General features: G+C 42.6%; 1 protein-coding gene and 1 long non-coding RNA gene across 3 annotated transcripts in view; one reads left to right on the top strand and one right to left on the bottom strand.

The window, feature by feature from the left end:
• The window catches only part of LOC141182763 (uncharacterized), a 28,243-nt gene extending 15,462 nt beyond the window's left edge, over positions 1-12,781 (bottom strand). Inside the window, exons 1-6 of one of the 2 annotated variants that reach the window (XM_073660867.1) lie at positions 12,645-12,696; positions 9,228-9,313; positions 7,988-8,862; positions 7,421-7,531; positions 6,940-7,083; positions 4,644-5,292 (exon numbers count right to left, since the gene is read on the bottom strand). In XM_073660867.1, the coding sequence (XP_073516968.1) occupies positions 4,644-5,292; positions 6,940-7,083; positions 7,421-7,531; positions 7,988-8,023 (940 nt within the window). In that variant the 5' untranslated portion in view covers positions 8,024-8,862; positions 9,228-9,313; positions 12,645-12,696. Of the gene's footprint in view, positions 1-4,643; positions 5,293-6,939; positions 7,084-7,420; positions 7,532-7,987; positions 8,863-9,227; positions 9,314-12,644 lie in introns of both variants that reach the window. The other variant, XM_073660868.1, reaches the window with a different exon arrangement.
• The window catches only part of LOC141182764 (uncharacterized), a 30,851-nt gene extending 14,329 nt beyond the window's left edge, over positions 1-16,522 (top strand). Inside the window, exon 3 of the long non-coding RNA XR_012257968.1 lies at positions 16,133-16,522. This is a non-coding gene — a long non-coding RNA (uncharacterized lncRNA). The remainder of the gene's footprint in view (positions 1-16,132) is intronic.

The following is a 16,522-nucleotide window of genomic DNA, read 5'->3' as shown; positions in this document are numbered from 1 at the left end:
CACTTTTTTCTAATCTGAGGTGAACTATCCTGTGGGGCTCCGCCTACCCACTAGTAATGGATCTGTGTCTCCCTTCCTTCCCTTCTGCTGCTGAAAAGGAGGTTAGGTAGTGTGTCACCCTGGCCTGGATGCCACAAGTGTAATTAAAGCTGTGTCTGAGAGCAAGGGGGAGGTTCTCTAGTCAGGGGAACATTAGCATGCAATGCCTCCTGTCTCAGGCCAGTAGGGAGAGCTGGCTGCCCCTATAAAAGCTGGTACTGGGGGCAGGGTTAGGGAGAACTTGATGGCCTGTCTCAGCACTGAGACTTGTCCCAGAGCAGAGCAGGGACAGACAGTTGCACTGCACCTAAGAGGAAGTGTGGCAGGAGGAGAGCCACAAGCCAGAGACAAGAGGCGAAGCAAGCCTGTCTTGGCAGATAAGAGACTGACTTTACCAGACTTTGGTGTCTGAGGCTGGGAGGATTCTACATCCTCCAGCAGAGAACCAGTCCGCAAGGGACTGTATATTCCTTGGCCTAAGAAGCCTGGAGGCCCTGCCACAACCGAAGGGACCAGTAAAGCCGTACAAGGCTGGGAGCAGAAAGGAACCCACGTCGCAGGCCATACAGGCGAGAATACACGGAAAGCTCGGAAGCGTGGGCTGTTACCCTATAACGAGGAGATAGCCAGAAGGAGCGCAGAAAGCACGGTAGGCCTACAACCTCACCCTGACCAGGGCCAATTTCCCCGTTGCTCTCAGACATCCAGGTCCCCTCCTAGCTGGGACTGTTTATGGGTCAGTTTACCTATTTTAGTAAAGACCCTGGACTGCAACTTGTTGTCTGTGTGCTCCTTGCTCCTCCAGCACTATCGGCACCGGGACTCTCACTACCATTGCTCCCACCATCCATTATACTGCCCTGGGGCCGCACTCTTCCCGTGGGGAGTCACACCATCCCAGCTGCATATATCATCAGCCCCAGCGGTCTGCCCTGCAGCGGCGGTTCCTAATGACCGCAAATCCACGGGTGGCGTAGTCGGACATTATCAGCAGAACGTAGCAGACTACCATTGGCCTGACCACCCTGAGCCACGGAACCGGGTTGCCACTACTACTCCCATCGTTCCCCCTATTGCCCGGATCCGAGTGCCCCAAGGCCCAGGGGGCGAGTCAGTAGCATGTTCCCACAGAGACTGAGGGCTGCAAGCCCGACAAGCGCTGCATCCTCAGCCACAACTGTTTCTCTGGACTGATTACAGACACCGAGCACACCACTTGTTTGTAAACCCACCAGAACATCTCAGCCTGCACCTCCTTCACAGTGCAGCAGTTTGTCGGGTACATCCTAATCCACCCTCTGTCAGTACAGCAGCCAGCCCTCAGTCCCGCAGGTGTGGTCATTGAAAAGATTATTTTATTCAACACATCCCGTTTGAAGTTGACCATCTCCCATTTGTTGGCCACGGAAATGCTGGTGGATATAGATGGTTGCTGCAAGCTGATGGCCGTTGCAGACACCTATTATCAGTTTCCCAATCGCCACTACTTTTCAAAGAAAGCTGTGCCTGCGATACATTAGCATGTCGCAGACATTACTTGTACCTTGAGAAACACTGACAGGGTGCATATCACTACTGACACCTGGACGAGCAAATATGGCCAGGGGCGTTACATCTCCCTCACTGGCCACTGGGTGACTCTGGTGGCTGCGAGGCCAGGCGGGGGATGGGGCTACTCCAAGTCTTGTGGATTTCAAGACTTGGGACAAACTTCTGCCTGCACCTCTTCATCCAATGCTTCTGCCTCATCCAACTCCTCTAGGGCCTCCAGCTGCACCCTCGACTTCTTCCTTAATGTTGTAACAGTTCAACTCCCCCCTTCCCCCCAACTCTGTACTGCACTGCCAGGGCTCTCCGCCATTAGGCAGTGTTTAAATTAAAATGCCTTGGAGATGCAAGTCACACAGCTGAAGAGTTGTAGACAGCTATGCAAGCCGAGTTTGACCAATGGATGTCTTTGCTAAACCTGGAGCCAGGGAAGGCAGTGTGCAAACCTGGTGGTGGCTCTACACTCATGCCTTGCTCACATCCTCAACCTTGTCCAGCAATTCCTACGCCACTATGCCGGCCTGGATGAGCTGCTTCACAAGGCACGGTCGCTGTGTGCTCACTTCCGCCATTCTCACCCCACGGCTCATCTACTAGCATCGCTACAGAGGTCTTTTGGACAACCGGTTAACCGTTTCATATGCAATATGCCAACACAGTGCAATTCCACTCTGCACATGTTGCAGCGACTGTGGCAGCAGCGACAAGCCCTGGCATAGTAAAGATGCGTATAGTGACTCAAAGCAAGCTGAATGTGGTGCAAATGAATGTTCCAGAGTGGGCACAGAACAAGGACCTCTGCACCCTCCTTCACAGTTTCGAAATGGCTACCAAGATGGTTAGCACTGACGATGCAGTCATCAACATCACTGTTCCACTCATCTACATGCTGGAGAAAACTTGGAAAAATCTACAGGATGAGGTGGTGGTACCACAGGAAGAGGAGGAGCAAGAATAGGAGGACGTGGAAAGGGGATGAAGATCTCAAAAGGTCCGGACTCTAGTCACACAGCCAGGTGGCATGTCAAGGTGGAGTAGAGCGACAGAGGAGCTAATGGTACCAGACAAACTGGTGGTGAAGATGCAGGAGCTGAGGAACAAATGGAGGAAGATGAGGATGAAGAGGTGTTGGGCACAGAACAGTCAGGAGATAAGGAAGAAATGATTTCCCTTTCTGTTGTCCCAGGTTGGCGGGAGAGAACGGAGGAAGCAAGTGGAAATGTTCTCTCTCCGCAACACAAGGACTTGAGCCTCATGTACACAGACACATGAGCGCCTTCTTGCTGCACTATCTGCAATATGATGCCCGTATTGTTAGGATTTGAATTAACGACAAATAATGGCTTGCGACACTGTTGGATCCGCGGTTCAACAGTAAGTTTAGACAGATACTTCCTGCCCTGGACAGGGACGCATGCTGGAGTAGCCAAAAAAAAAAAAAAAAGCTGCTTGTATACAATCTTAGGACTGATTTTCCCCAACACAGTACTGAGGGACACCGTACGCATGACAAATCTACACTAACAAACCGGGGGGACGTTGAGTCGTCACCATACATTGCTTCTGCTAATGTTTGTGTCAGCAATTTCTTGGAAACGTTTCACCAATTTTTTCAACCAGCCTATCCACCAGTATAAATGAGTACAATTTTGACACGTAGTGAACGATTGGAGAGGATGGTGCAGGAGTATCTAGAGTTCAATATCCATGCCATTGGCAGGAAGGGAGAAGTTGGACCCTTTTGCATTTTGGGCTTCAAAAAAATGGAAGAATGTCCTGAGCTTGCCAGTCATGCCTTGGAGGTTTTGTCATGTCCGGCAGCAAGCATTTTTTCAGAACATGTCTTCAGCGCTGCTGGCGACATCCTGACGGATAAGCACATCCGACTGTCCCCTGAAAGTGTAGACCACCTAACTTTCATCAAGATGAAGTCATAGATCTCCAAGGACTTTTCCACCCCAGTAGTGGACTGCTCTGAGTAGACAATTTACTTTTCAGTATGCTGCATTGATATTGCCATTCTCCAAATTTTATTGTGGGCCACTTGATGCCATTTTGGTGGTACCTGGCCCTAATTTTTTGAAATGTGGAGACTCGTTTTGGGGGTTTCCTTGTCTGTTTCCTGTATTTAGCAGGGCTGAGCACCATGCCTACATCTGAAGCTTGAAATACTGGGCCAGGCCTTTTCCATGCATGCATAATGATGAAAATTTTAACTCTGGAAAATAGATGGCACTTTTCCTTGTGTCTGTCCCAAATTTGAGCTGTGTTTGGCAGCTTTTGTGCCCATTATAATGTGTTTTGTAGACCCTTGATTTTGCCTCCTTTTGTTTTCAATGGGATTCAGAAGCTCGGCGAACTGTTCATCGAATAGTGCAAGTTCGACGAACCGAATTAGAGTGTCACGCGTGGAGCAATTCACGTGGACTGCGGAGCAGACAACATGTGACATCGAGCTTCCAAAGGCTCGCCCATCTCTAGTCCTGCATCTTGGGTGAAGGAAGGTGTCAGAGGTGAGAACAGCACCAACAATCTGCTTCTGTCACCACCCTCAAATGAAGTCAAAAGGAGCGTAGATAAAAGCAATCAGTGACACTAGAAACATCCTGTGATAATAGTTTGTTTGAGGGTGGTGATAGAACCTGTGGACTAGTGCTGATGTCACTGACTTGTATGTCTGGTCCCTGAAGAAGTAATGTTTCACAGTTAGAAGCTATAAAAACAAAAGATGGCACAGTACTGGCCTCTCCCGCAGCTTCTATCAACATGGATCCTGGATGTCCTCAGATACAATAAACTACATAAAGTAACTGCAGCCCTGCCTCCTGTTCCATTAGTGATGGATGTTGCTGAAAAGTGAGTGCATCCACACGCATCTTTCAAGGACTGTAACACTCTTCTCAATCCAAATACTACGGGAAGCAAAAAAAAATATTTATATAAAAATGTAGGGATTAGAGTGATAAGTGTAAGGTCTTGTGTAAATAATGTTAGTGACAAATGCTTGGGATGTTAAAAGATAACCTTTTATAAAGTTTTTTTTATCTTAAAATTACCTGCAAATACTTGTGCGATGGCATTTATTTCTTCTAAGCAAAAGTCAAGCATGAAACAAGATGGGTTCCAAGTTGGATTCCAGTCCTTAATCATTTTCAAAGCTTCTATGATATATTCAGTCCGTTCCTGTTGAACCACAAAAGCAGCTACCACAGTATAGCACACATTTGTGCGTACACAAAGAAAATATAAAGGTAGTGCATATCTTGTTGTCCTGTAAGTGGCATCAAGCAGTGTAATACTATTACCATAGGTTGAAAGGAGTCTTTTTTGCCAGTGTCTTTGATAGCACAAAAGAAATTTTTGCTCATCTTGGTCTTCCCCCTTTACAGAATGAGGACGACAATAAATGCTGGCTCTATTATCTTCTTGTTGCCACTTAGAAACCAAATCCAATACCTTGCTTTGGTCAAACACAGAGGTAGTGGTCCCTTTAGAAGTTCGACCCATTATATTTGTGATGTCCTTCAACGTGGGATAATATCTTCGTCTTGAGGATTGTGGAAGATCAAGCCCTGTGAAGAGCTCTTGAACGACAAAATGCTCCACGAGTTTTTTGATATCTCTTTTTTTACGAATACCACTCTGGTAAAGCTCCAAAATTTTGTCCACAACTCTTGGGTCGATTTTTTCACGGATATTAGCTACCTAAAAAATAATTACAACATTTTTTTTATCAGTCATATAAAAAACAAACTTTATATCGAATCCAGAATTAAAGTAAACACAACAAAATCTCATATTAACTTACATACAGATGGAAGATATGGATCAGATGGTTATCATCTGATTTAAGCTAGCTAGAAAGTGTCAGATAGGTTACTGAGCAGTCAGAGATGGTTGGGTCTGACTACTCACAAATCCACAGCCTGGGGTGTGATATGGTGGACAAACTCCAAGTGAAATTCATTATCTGTATTTGTAGAGGTAAGAATTCCGCGGTGTCATGCTCCATGTTTTTTTGTGTGCTGCTTTAACCTTGAAATGCCATTGTTAGGACTGTGTATCCTGTCTTACTGCAAAGAAACCCTTTTTATTTTTTATTGTTTGGGGATCACTTTATGGTGCTTTAATAAAGCAAACTGGACATTTTAAGTCGCTTCACGTGCCTACCTCAACCGCCACAATAATATAATATATACAGTACTAACAATTGAACCCTTCTACGCCCGGGTGGCGAGCATTTTTATTGGTATATGGTCTCCCATGCTGGTATGTGCTGCCCCCCTCCTGTCTCCACCATCCTATCCCGGTATGCGTGGCACCCCTCATCCCCCAATCCCGGTATGCGTGGCCCCCCTCACACCCCAATCCCGGTATGTGTGGCCCCCTCATCCCTTTCACGCTGTACACAAAAAAAAAAAAAAAAAACACACTTATATTCACCTTTCTTCCCTGTGCTCCAGCGCTGCAGCGTCCTGTTCTGCCGCAGGCCGGGGGAGGAGTGCGGCACCGGAGCACAGCGCTGTCCGGCGCCATTTTGCTGAACACTGCAAATGTGTCTTCAGTAAAATGGTGCTGGATAGCGCTATGCGCATGCACCAATCCAACACCTCACTCCTGCCCCCGGTCTCCGGCCAGAAGAGAGGCACCGTGGCAACGCTCCTCCCGGTCAGGTAAGTATGTCAGTATGGCGCCAGAGATCGCAGTATGCGTTGTGTCTACGCATACCGCGATCTCCAGTGCCATACACTCCTCTTACCTGTAAAGGGTCCATGCCTGCTTCTGTCTGGAGCCAGACTGAGCGTCATGCATGCGCAGTCAGGATAGAGATAGAGACACATATATACATGTATATTATACACAGTCACACTGTGGCGGTTGAGGTAGGCACGTGAAGCGACTTAAAATGTCCAGTTTGCTTTATTAAAGCACAATAAAGTGATCCATTAAGTGATATGAATTTTTTAGCAAGAGGTAGACTTATGAGGGCCACTTGTGTTGGCACATTATAAGTATGTCCATTTAATATACTTTATTTGGAAGCCAAATAAATCTAAAAGGATAATTATGTGCAATGTAGAAAGAATGACAGATGTAGAATTACATGAAGAACACGGCAGCCAATCACACAGCTCATCCGCTCTAGCACTGTAGATATTGTTTAACACAGGTACTATAGTAAATGGCGACCAAATTGGTGAAAGGGAACCACCCATTAGATAGTTATGAATAATAATCCATATTATGATATAAAAAGTTTTTAAAGACAATATGGACATTTTTTGATAAAGGTGGGTTGAATCGGTGATCTAACCTCCAATTGTCAACATGTTTTGAAACACAATCCATTACCTCTCCAGCTATAGGGTGGTTTCTATGCTCTGACAGTTTTGGAAACTGAACAACATAACAGTGTAAAACTTTGTTGTCTTTTGTAATCTCTTGATTCATTTTTTTAGATGCCATTCTTTTGTGCCAAGCTGTGTTTCTTGTGATCTAAAAAAACAAAAAAAAAAAGAAAAATACATAGATGTAGTTTCCTTTCTCTTGACTATTTTGTGAAACTAAGCCATTTTATAAAAAAGTTAAAAGGAACATTCACATATTAGAAACTAATAGTTGAGGCATCAAGCAGTGCTCAGCATTAAAAAAAAAAAGATAAATGGACTAAAATGTGGCTCAAAATTGTAACTATAAAAAATAAAGCTTTGAGAAAACAAGACACACTCAGCCACAAATATGTCAAATTATAAATGTGGTGCAAGGAATTAATTAAAACACAATGTAAAATTTGTTTATTGGGAGGAGGTTACACATCAACTTTGTTACATACCTGAAAATCCGGATATCTTATGATATGATATACATATATTTTGGCAGGACAATCCATTTTTTTAGTGGCCTGGATTAGCTTTCTACATTTTATGTAACCATGATCACCAGTCTGCAGGAAGAGCATGGAAATTTTACAAAGATTAAAACCAAAATATTTTCAAAGACAAAATATCCAAATTCTCTCATGTGACATTGGGGGAATACATGACCTTTTGTTATTGTTGGTGGCCACTAGGAGGTAAGGCATTCTTCAGGGAGGAGGAAAGGGGGGGGGGTGAATTCATAATTTTTGGAAAAACCATGATAAATGTTACATAAACTAAAAGCATAAATTTTAAAACCGTACACGGAAGTACCCATATAGGATGTTTATCTAGAGCAGTACATTTTCAGTATGTAATAGATGTAAATAGGCTAATGTGTAGATGCATTATGGGTAACACATGACTTGTAACGCAATTTGACTGCACATCAAACCTGCAGGTCTGTAAATAGCATTAGAAATCATGATGACAGCTTACCTTTAAATAACAAACAGTAATAGTATGCTTATAAATGTCATTACCTTTTTATATATCATCTTCATATTAAGTGGATCCATAATTGATTGTAGTGCAATCTGATGTACTGTGCTGATTGTAGTGTGGTCATCTCAAAGAAACTTTGTAGGAAGAGGGCAGGAAGATGTAGGACAAGCAGATTTGACTGAGTGAATGGTGTTTCCACTGTAATTGAACAGCTTGCCCACCGCACACCAGGTCATAACATGGACGTCAGACATATTGCCATCCGGAACCAGAGACAAAGAAGACTTAACTACGATGCAAGTTCAGATTGTGTGTCTTGTTTATCATTTATAAAGGTTTAATGTTATATATCAAATGTACTGAGTATATGAGGGGTCGGCATGTATTATTCTGGACATGGTGTGTAGTATTTATGAACTTTGAAGTGTACTATGTGGTCAGTATACATTAATAATTCTGTTATCTGTTTATAAAGGTGTAGTTTTAATTTGGAGTCTGATTATCTAAATTGAGTTTATGATCTGGAGCATTTTGCCCTGATTCCATATTTTTGCTGTGGTGTATGTATGTATTAACATTATTCCGGCACAATCTGATGATCATCATGTTTTATTGTTTTTTTCAATTAAAAAAACAACCCGGCTAGCAAGAGTTCAATCATTCTACAAATGTGTGCCATTGATATAGGAGACTAAGCCCACAGATGAAGCGTTGATTAAAACGTCATTTGTTCTAAAGTATGTTGTAGCCATAGTATTGCGGGTGGACAGGTTCGCTCTTGCTCTACAATGTCAAAGCAGGAAGTTGAATGGAAAGTTTGTCTTGTAAGTCGAAAGACTAAGAGGAGCCCAAAACATCTTTATATCAAAATCTGTAGAGACGAATCACATTAAGGAGTTGTCATGTTTCACAGCTAATTTGAGAAAGAAAAAATAAGAATAAAAAAAAAATAATCAAGACAAGATGACACCTGGTACCATTTTTTTTTTTAATTTTGTGATATTAACAATGTGATATTAACAATGTTCATTTTAGAGAGTTGTAGTTAAATACAAAACGCAACCTTGAATTAGTTCAAACAGAGCGTTTGTGCTCCGTTTTTGGTGCAGTTTCTGCATCAAAAAACAGATCATTTTTGGAAAAAAAGCATCAAATGCATCATGCGTCTGTGTTGCTTTTTTGCTCCATTTTATTAATGCTGCACTTTTGCTTTTTCAAAGCAAAAATGCAGTACTAATCCATAAAGGGCAGGGAGGACACAGGCAGACACTTTATTACCTTCCCCAATGTCCGGTGTCCAGCGATGAGTTGTTTCCAGGTTTTGCACAGTAACAGGTCACCTGACAGTCACATGGCCAGGTCCACTGAACGTTTGTCGCGTGGAAAGTGCAGTAAAAAAAAAAAAATAAAATAAAAAAAAAAAAAACATCAAAGGGACTGTGTGAATACCAATCTGTGTTGTTGTTTTTTTTTTTTTTTTTTTTTTTTTTTTTTATGTATAATGAAGAAAGCGCAGCAGAAAAATGGAGCAGTAATTGACGCTCATTTTGTGGATGCACTTTCTGCGCCACTAATACAGCAGTCAACAACGCTGACGTCTGCACGGCAAATTGAAAATCACATTCACTTTGCTGGCAGACGCAGTGACTGATCCGTTTTTGGTGCAGTTTTCCAAGGAGGAAAAAAAACAAAACAAAACGGATCAAAAAAGATCACTGTGAATGAGACCCAAGAAGAAAAGTGGTGGAATGATAGACATCTTGCTAGTATGTAAATTTGGCAAAAAATGAAACTATCAAAACATCTTGATTTATTTAGTATGGAGTATGAACACCATGTGCAGACATCCCTGCTCTTACAGCCTCAGCTGCCATCACTAAGGTTATTAACAGGAACCTGTCAGGTCGTTTTTACCCCCTAACCTATCACTACCTGTCCCCTGCACCTTCCTAGCACATCCCTAACCATCTTCGTCTGACCTAAAACTGCCCTATATTGGCTGTGAAAAAGGAAGGTGCAGGGACAGGTAGTGATAGGTTAGGGAGTAAAAAACGACCTGACAGGTTCCCTTTAAATGGTCATCTGGGAAGGTTCTGCCACCTGGACCCGGCAGCGACGCGAGAAGACTCCACGGACCCGGCAGCGACGCGAGAAGACTCCACGGACCCGGCAGCGACGCGAGAAGACTCCACGGACCCGGCAGCGACGCGAGAAGACTCCACGGACCCGGCAGCGACGCGAGAAGACTCCACGGACCCGGCAGCGACGCGAGAAGACTCCACGGACCCGGCAGCGACGCGAGAAGACTCCACGGACCCGGCAGCGACGCGAGAAGACTCCACGGACCCGGCAGCGACGCGAGAAGACTCCACAGACCCGGCAGTGACGCGAGAAGACTCCACGGACCCGGCAGTGACGCGAGAAGACTCCACGGACCCGGCAGCGACGCGAGAAGACTCCACGGACCCGGCAGCGACGCGAGAAGACTCCACGGACCCGGCAGCGACGCGAGAAGACTCCACGGACCCGGCAGCGACGCAAATATATTTAGGCCACACAGGTTGCTCATACTAGTTTGAGGAACATGAAGCCTGGCTTTGTCATGTGTAAAAAACTGCTCCTGGGAGACTTTGGAAAAATGGCCGCACCACTGCTTACACATGAAAAATAAAGGTAACGCCAAGCTGTTAATTCACCTGAAATGAAGACTAGAGGGGTCTAGCTACCATAGATTATGCCACTGTACCATAATCCACGGAGTAGGACTGGTGTGACTATAAGCGTGGGTAGCTGTGCATGTGATACTCTATACAGAATTAAGCAAAATTAGGCCCATAGGATGTCAGATGGCCTCCTACAGCAGAACATCTCTATACATCATCATTTATCTATCTCTGCACATCTTTTACACAAACCATTCATTTCTTTATCATGTATTTGTTACGTTATGTGTCAGACAGATGTCACACGGATCACATTTGTGTGCGGTGTGTCATCTGTGCTAGTTGCAAAAAAAACTGACTTGTCTCCGTGTGGATCACATGGACACGTGCATGGTTAACAGGGACATGGTCTGTAAAAATATACAGCTATGAAGATCCTCATTGATTTTAATTCGTATGCGTGTGAACGTGTCTCCAGAACTTGTGAAAATGGACACCACACGTACTGGATACATAGACATGTGAAGCAGGACTAAGATGCAGCAGGATGAAGATACGGGAAGGAGTGGTTTCGGTGGAGTTTTGAGTGAGTTGCCTCACAGGCCAGTGCAATGCATGATGGAAATTGTAGTAATAGAAGCAGAAAGTCAGGGGAGGAAGATGTCAATTAACCCCATCAGAGATTTATCAGCAATGAGGATGTATTGTTAGAGCATGATCAAAAGATAATATTGCTAAAATAAAATAATGGAGAGGCACATAATAGCAAGATTTCTGAACAAAAAAAAAAAAGTTATGGTACTGGACAACCTCTAATCTTTGATAACTCCAAAAAAGAAACTGCATCTGGGTAAGGTCTGGTGAGTGTTGTGTCCATTCATCCAGGCCTAGTCATATGCATCTGCACAGTACAGGAGCGCACACAACTGTGGTACAAACACAGCCACCACGTGACAATGCATAGTTCTCAGTGATTTTGGACAGACTGTCAGGGTTCTTCTCGTTCATAGGAAGTTGACTGGCAAATATATGTGTGTAGTGTTTTAAACATTTTTAGTCATTAAAAAAGACATACATCTATAAAATTGTAACACTATATTTACATTTTTATTACATAATCTATTTTAGTACATAAATATAAAATCTAATGAAGACATCTATATCGAAAGTCAAAAAAATTTGTATATATTATACTAAAATATATATAATAAAATGAGAACACACACCTTGGTGCTGCATATTTGCACAGACCATGGATCTAACACTATATTCATGAGCTGTGAATGCTTATGCTAGCGTAATTATGGCCTAACCTCATTTTTGGGTACACCATTTTTTTTTGTATCAGGGTAACTTCTGTGAAGGAAATTAGGTAATGAACTTTGTTCCCTATTCTGAGAACTGAACCTTGGTAATCTGTCTATTAGACTTATTTTGGGAACAATATTGGGCTGTAAATAACGATAAATCCAGCATTGTAGATCCATTAAAATCTAAAAAACTTTAAGCCATGAGCTGAATTACAACAATTCAGTCACAATCCATCAAGCAAAAAAGGATTTAAAAAATCTGATGTTTTGTTGCGGAAAGACATATCTATTTGCATCTGGAACATGCCTCACAGCATGATGCGTGCACTCATGGAAGTGGGGAGCTGACTTCTGTATGTTTTCAGAATTTTGTTGTGGTAGGATATTTAGTTATTGCGCTTGGTTAAGATACAGCTTTTACATACTAAGTTTAGTTCTGAGGCAATAACTATAAAGGAAGTTTGGATTGATACAGTATTTATGTAACAAGGCAGGTACTTGTACTGGAGTTATAGGACAAGATTTGTAATGTCTTATTTCCATGACCGTGTTATGAAACCCGCACACCTATGATGCACAATGTGCAATAATATCTATATAACAGATAGATTTAGGATATTGCTAACTAGGTGCACTCTGAAATTTTAACCAGTATATCATCAGGATTAGTAAAGAGCCAATATAATAAGTTGAACTACTTTATAATACAAATTTAATTGTACCTGTTTTTGATGTGTCGCCTGGACATATCGCTTTTTTTGTGGAAGAGCCAAATCCTTTCCAAGATGGCAGCATAACACTTTTCTTCCAGCAATGCCAAAAGGTACTCCGGTATATTCAAGTAGAGACACATTTTTAACTCGTGGACCGTGCCAATGTATTGAGATTTTAGAAGAAGGTCTAAAAGCTAAAACAATACAAGTTTTAAAACATTTATATGGATAAGTTTGTGAACTTACTGGAAAATCAGTCATTGGGAGACAAGTAACCACGCTCTGCCATCTACAAGGCTGACACTGAGAAATATACTTAAAGAAAAAAAAGAAAAAAACAGCTACTTCTCAAAAGGATACACGTGCCTACTGGCACCAAGTTAATCTGAAAAAGTGAGAAATTTGAAATGGGAACAATTAGGGATGAGTGAACTGGACTTTTATAGTTTGGTGTTAGAAAAGTTTGGGGAAGTCTGTGTTTGGTACTGTGTTCAGAGTTCCGGTGCTTTAAGTATGCAAATCACAGGAGTGGGCATCGCTTGCTGCGGGTACACTCAGTGCGAGCCAATTGCAGTGTTTGATCTGCTGCTTTGAGGGTAAAATAAGAGTGATCGGATGTAGTGTGTACCAAAAAAAAATAAAAAAATTACAAAGCCTTGCCCTCCCTCCCCCCGTGTTTCGCTTATGGCAGGCTTTGTGTGGGCAAAGAGCCGAACGACCCAATCAGTGACTTTCAATGAGGTTCAGGTCAAATTTGGTTGCAGAACAGAACTTTGTAAGGCTGATTTCACATCAGCGTTTTGAGCCTTTTGCAGCAGATCTGGCAGCCTTGCCGCATTACAGGTCACTTGCGGCAAGCCCCATTCATTCCCTATGGGACTTGTGGTCGGGTGCGGCAATTGCAGTTTTGCCAGATACGGCAAATCCGGCACTTGCGGCAAGTTAAAAACAAAAACGCTAGCAGCGTTTTTAATTGCTGCAAGTGCCGGACCCGGCAAAACCGCAAGTCCTATAGGGAATGAATGGGGCTTGCCACAAGTGACCCATTATGCGACAAAGCTGCCAGATCTGCCGTAAAAGGCTCAAAACGCTGATGCGAAAGGTGCGTAAGAAGTCAAGCTGAGCCACCAGAACCTGAACCTCCACAAGTCTGATCAGTAGTAACAATAAAAGAAACAATGGGAACTAGTCACAAAACACATGAAACACCCAAGGAGATATTCTGTTAACACCTCTACGACCTGTGACGTACTGGGTACATACTAGGTTGCCTCCCTCCCTTTTATGCTGGCTCACATCATTCCCTGCACATACTGGCTGATCTGATCAGCTGATATGTGTAGCTAACAGTTGTGGGTGCATAGGAGATAAACCCACACCTCTTAACCCCTTAGATCAAGACGTCAAACAAGGACAGCGCAATCGAAGGCTACATTCACATGCTGCATTTGCGCTGCGTTTTTTTGAGGATCCGCAAAACAGATGTGCTTTTCTAAAAAAAAAAAAACAAAAAAAAAAACACATCACCATTCACACCAGTGCGCTATTCAGGATGTGCTTTTTTTGAGCCCATACTACAATGTGGGCAATGGAAAACACATCCTCAAAAGCGCAAAAATAATTGTTCATTCTTTCTGAGGATCCGCTTTGCAGTGAAAACGCATCCTCAAAAATACGGAGTGTCGGAACGCAAACTTGGAAAATGTCTTGGCTGGGAAAAAAAAATTAAACAGGAGCTGGGATCGGCGGGCGCTGGGCGGGCCCCTGTACATCCGGGTCCCGTCACGCCCCTGCTTTTACTGTTATGTAAGTGGTGGAAAAAAAATGAAGTTTTTAAAGAAAAATAATTACACTTTTGCGCCAATTTCGGTGACCCGTAGCGTTCTCATTTTTCAGGATGAGGGTGATTGCTTATTTTTTGCGGCTTGAGCTGACGCTTCTAACGATACCATTTTTGAGTACATCCGATGTTTTGATCGCCCATTATTGCATTGTATTGCAATGTTGAAGTGACCAAAAAAAAACCCTGGAAGTTTAGGCGTTTTTTTTTCCGCTCCGCAGTTTACAGATCTGATGAATTGATTTTATACTTTGATAGATCGGGCATTTCTGACCAAAATGTGTATTTAATATTTATTTTCAATGGGGCAAAAGGGGGGCATTTGAAATTATTATTTTTTTTCATATCTGTAAAAAAATTTGATTTTTTCTTTGTTACACTGGCCCCTAGGGGACCTCAGCGTTGCAGACTACGATCGCTTCTCTTATGTTCAGATTAGCTACTGCACGTCTGTACACAAGAGAAATGATCCTTTTCTGGCGGCAACGTCACTCAGACTTTGCTGGCAGGAAGCTATTGCAGACAGCATCCGGGGAGATCACAGGACCCCAGTTGGTCGAGGTAACAGCCTATGGGGAACGGTGCGATCCCCGACAGTGATTGCCAACACGATCCAAAGGATTAACAGCACAAATCCGATCGCTGATCAGATCGGTGCTGTTAGCTACACATGTTAGCTGATCAGATCAGCTGAGATGTGGGTGATGATGCCATCTGAGAGCGTGAGGGGGCGGGACATGGCCAAGGACGTATATATACATCCTTGGTTGTGATTGTGTTAAAAACTTTGGTATTTTTACCACCACTTACATAAAGTAAACGTTTGGTATCTACGAACACGTACCGACCTGAGGCATCATACAGTCACATCAGTTTTACCATATAGTGAAGATTGTAGACAGATTTTTATAATAAAAAAAAAAGTTGTGAAATTGACTTTTTTGGGCAATTTAACCGTACTTGGAAATTTAACGTTTTTCTGTACACTATATGGTTAAATAAATGATGTCATTCAAAACTACAACTCGTCCTGCAAGCCCTCATTTGGCTATATTGATGGAAAAATAAAAATAAATAAGTTATGGTTTTTGAAAGAAAGGGAAAAAAAAAAATAAAAAGAAAATAGCAAAGGTGTTTCCACCCACACAACCTAAAAATTAAGTAACTTTACTATGTTTACATAAAATAAAAATATGCAATGTGCATAAATGAACGTCAAACATCATACTAACACAATTCATTTAATAAATTATGTAATTTTAGTTTAAAACACATACCTTCATCTCCAAAGTTTTTTTGTTTTTCTAAAACAATGAAATTTGATGTTGTGCTCTCTTCAAAATCAGTAATAGCTTGTGCTACAGCATCTAAGGATTCAAAGGTCTGTATCACTTGGATTTCTGAAGACTCTCGAAACACCTAGTAAAGTACGGCTAATTAGTCATGGCCAATAGTACAATGTGAACATCAGGCTTTTAATTATGATTGAATATAGATATGTTCTTTCTATATTAAACAAATTTATCCAATTCATTATATATTCTAGGAGTCAGTCGGTCCAGTTTTATACAGACTCCAACTCCACAGCTCTGCACACTGCCAGTGCTTTGTTTTGTTGAGGGGCTTTTAACCTCTTTGTGCTTCCTGTCCCCATTAGGGTGTGGAGACAACCTCCATATGCTGTCATGGAAGGTTCCTAGAAACTGAATTAACGGTAAGAATAATTCTATTTTTGAGGGTTTTAAGCTGCACCAGATTATAAAATGAACCCCAAATTTAAATAAAATATATATTTTTGGGGACTGTCTTATAATCTCAATGTCCATTTTATAGTCAATGTAGCTTACCAAGGAGAGAGGGGGGCGCAATGGAGCGACGTCACAGGAGGCAGGGTCCCTGCTGAAGGAAGTTAGCGGGGGCACAACGCTGCAGGCTCAAGCATGGGGCATGTCGCCGGCATGAGGCGTGCGACATTAATCGCCCACCAGTGGAAGTGACGGGCTTAATGAAAATGGCAGCAGAGAGCAGATAACTCAATCTGTGAGAG

This window comes from Phyllobates terribilis, unplaced genomic scaffold, assembly GCF_046119375.1.
Source record: "Phyllobates terribilis strain yellow unplaced genomic scaffold, ASM4611937v1 Scaffold_36__1_contigs__length_13169755, whole genome shotgun sequence".
NCBI classification, from domain to species: Eukaryota; Metazoa; Chordata; class Amphibia; order Anura; family Dendrobatidae; genus Phyllobates; species Phyllobates terribilis.
Note: the sequence above shows the minus strand (reverse complement) of the source record. Positions and strands in the feature narration are given on the sequence as shown.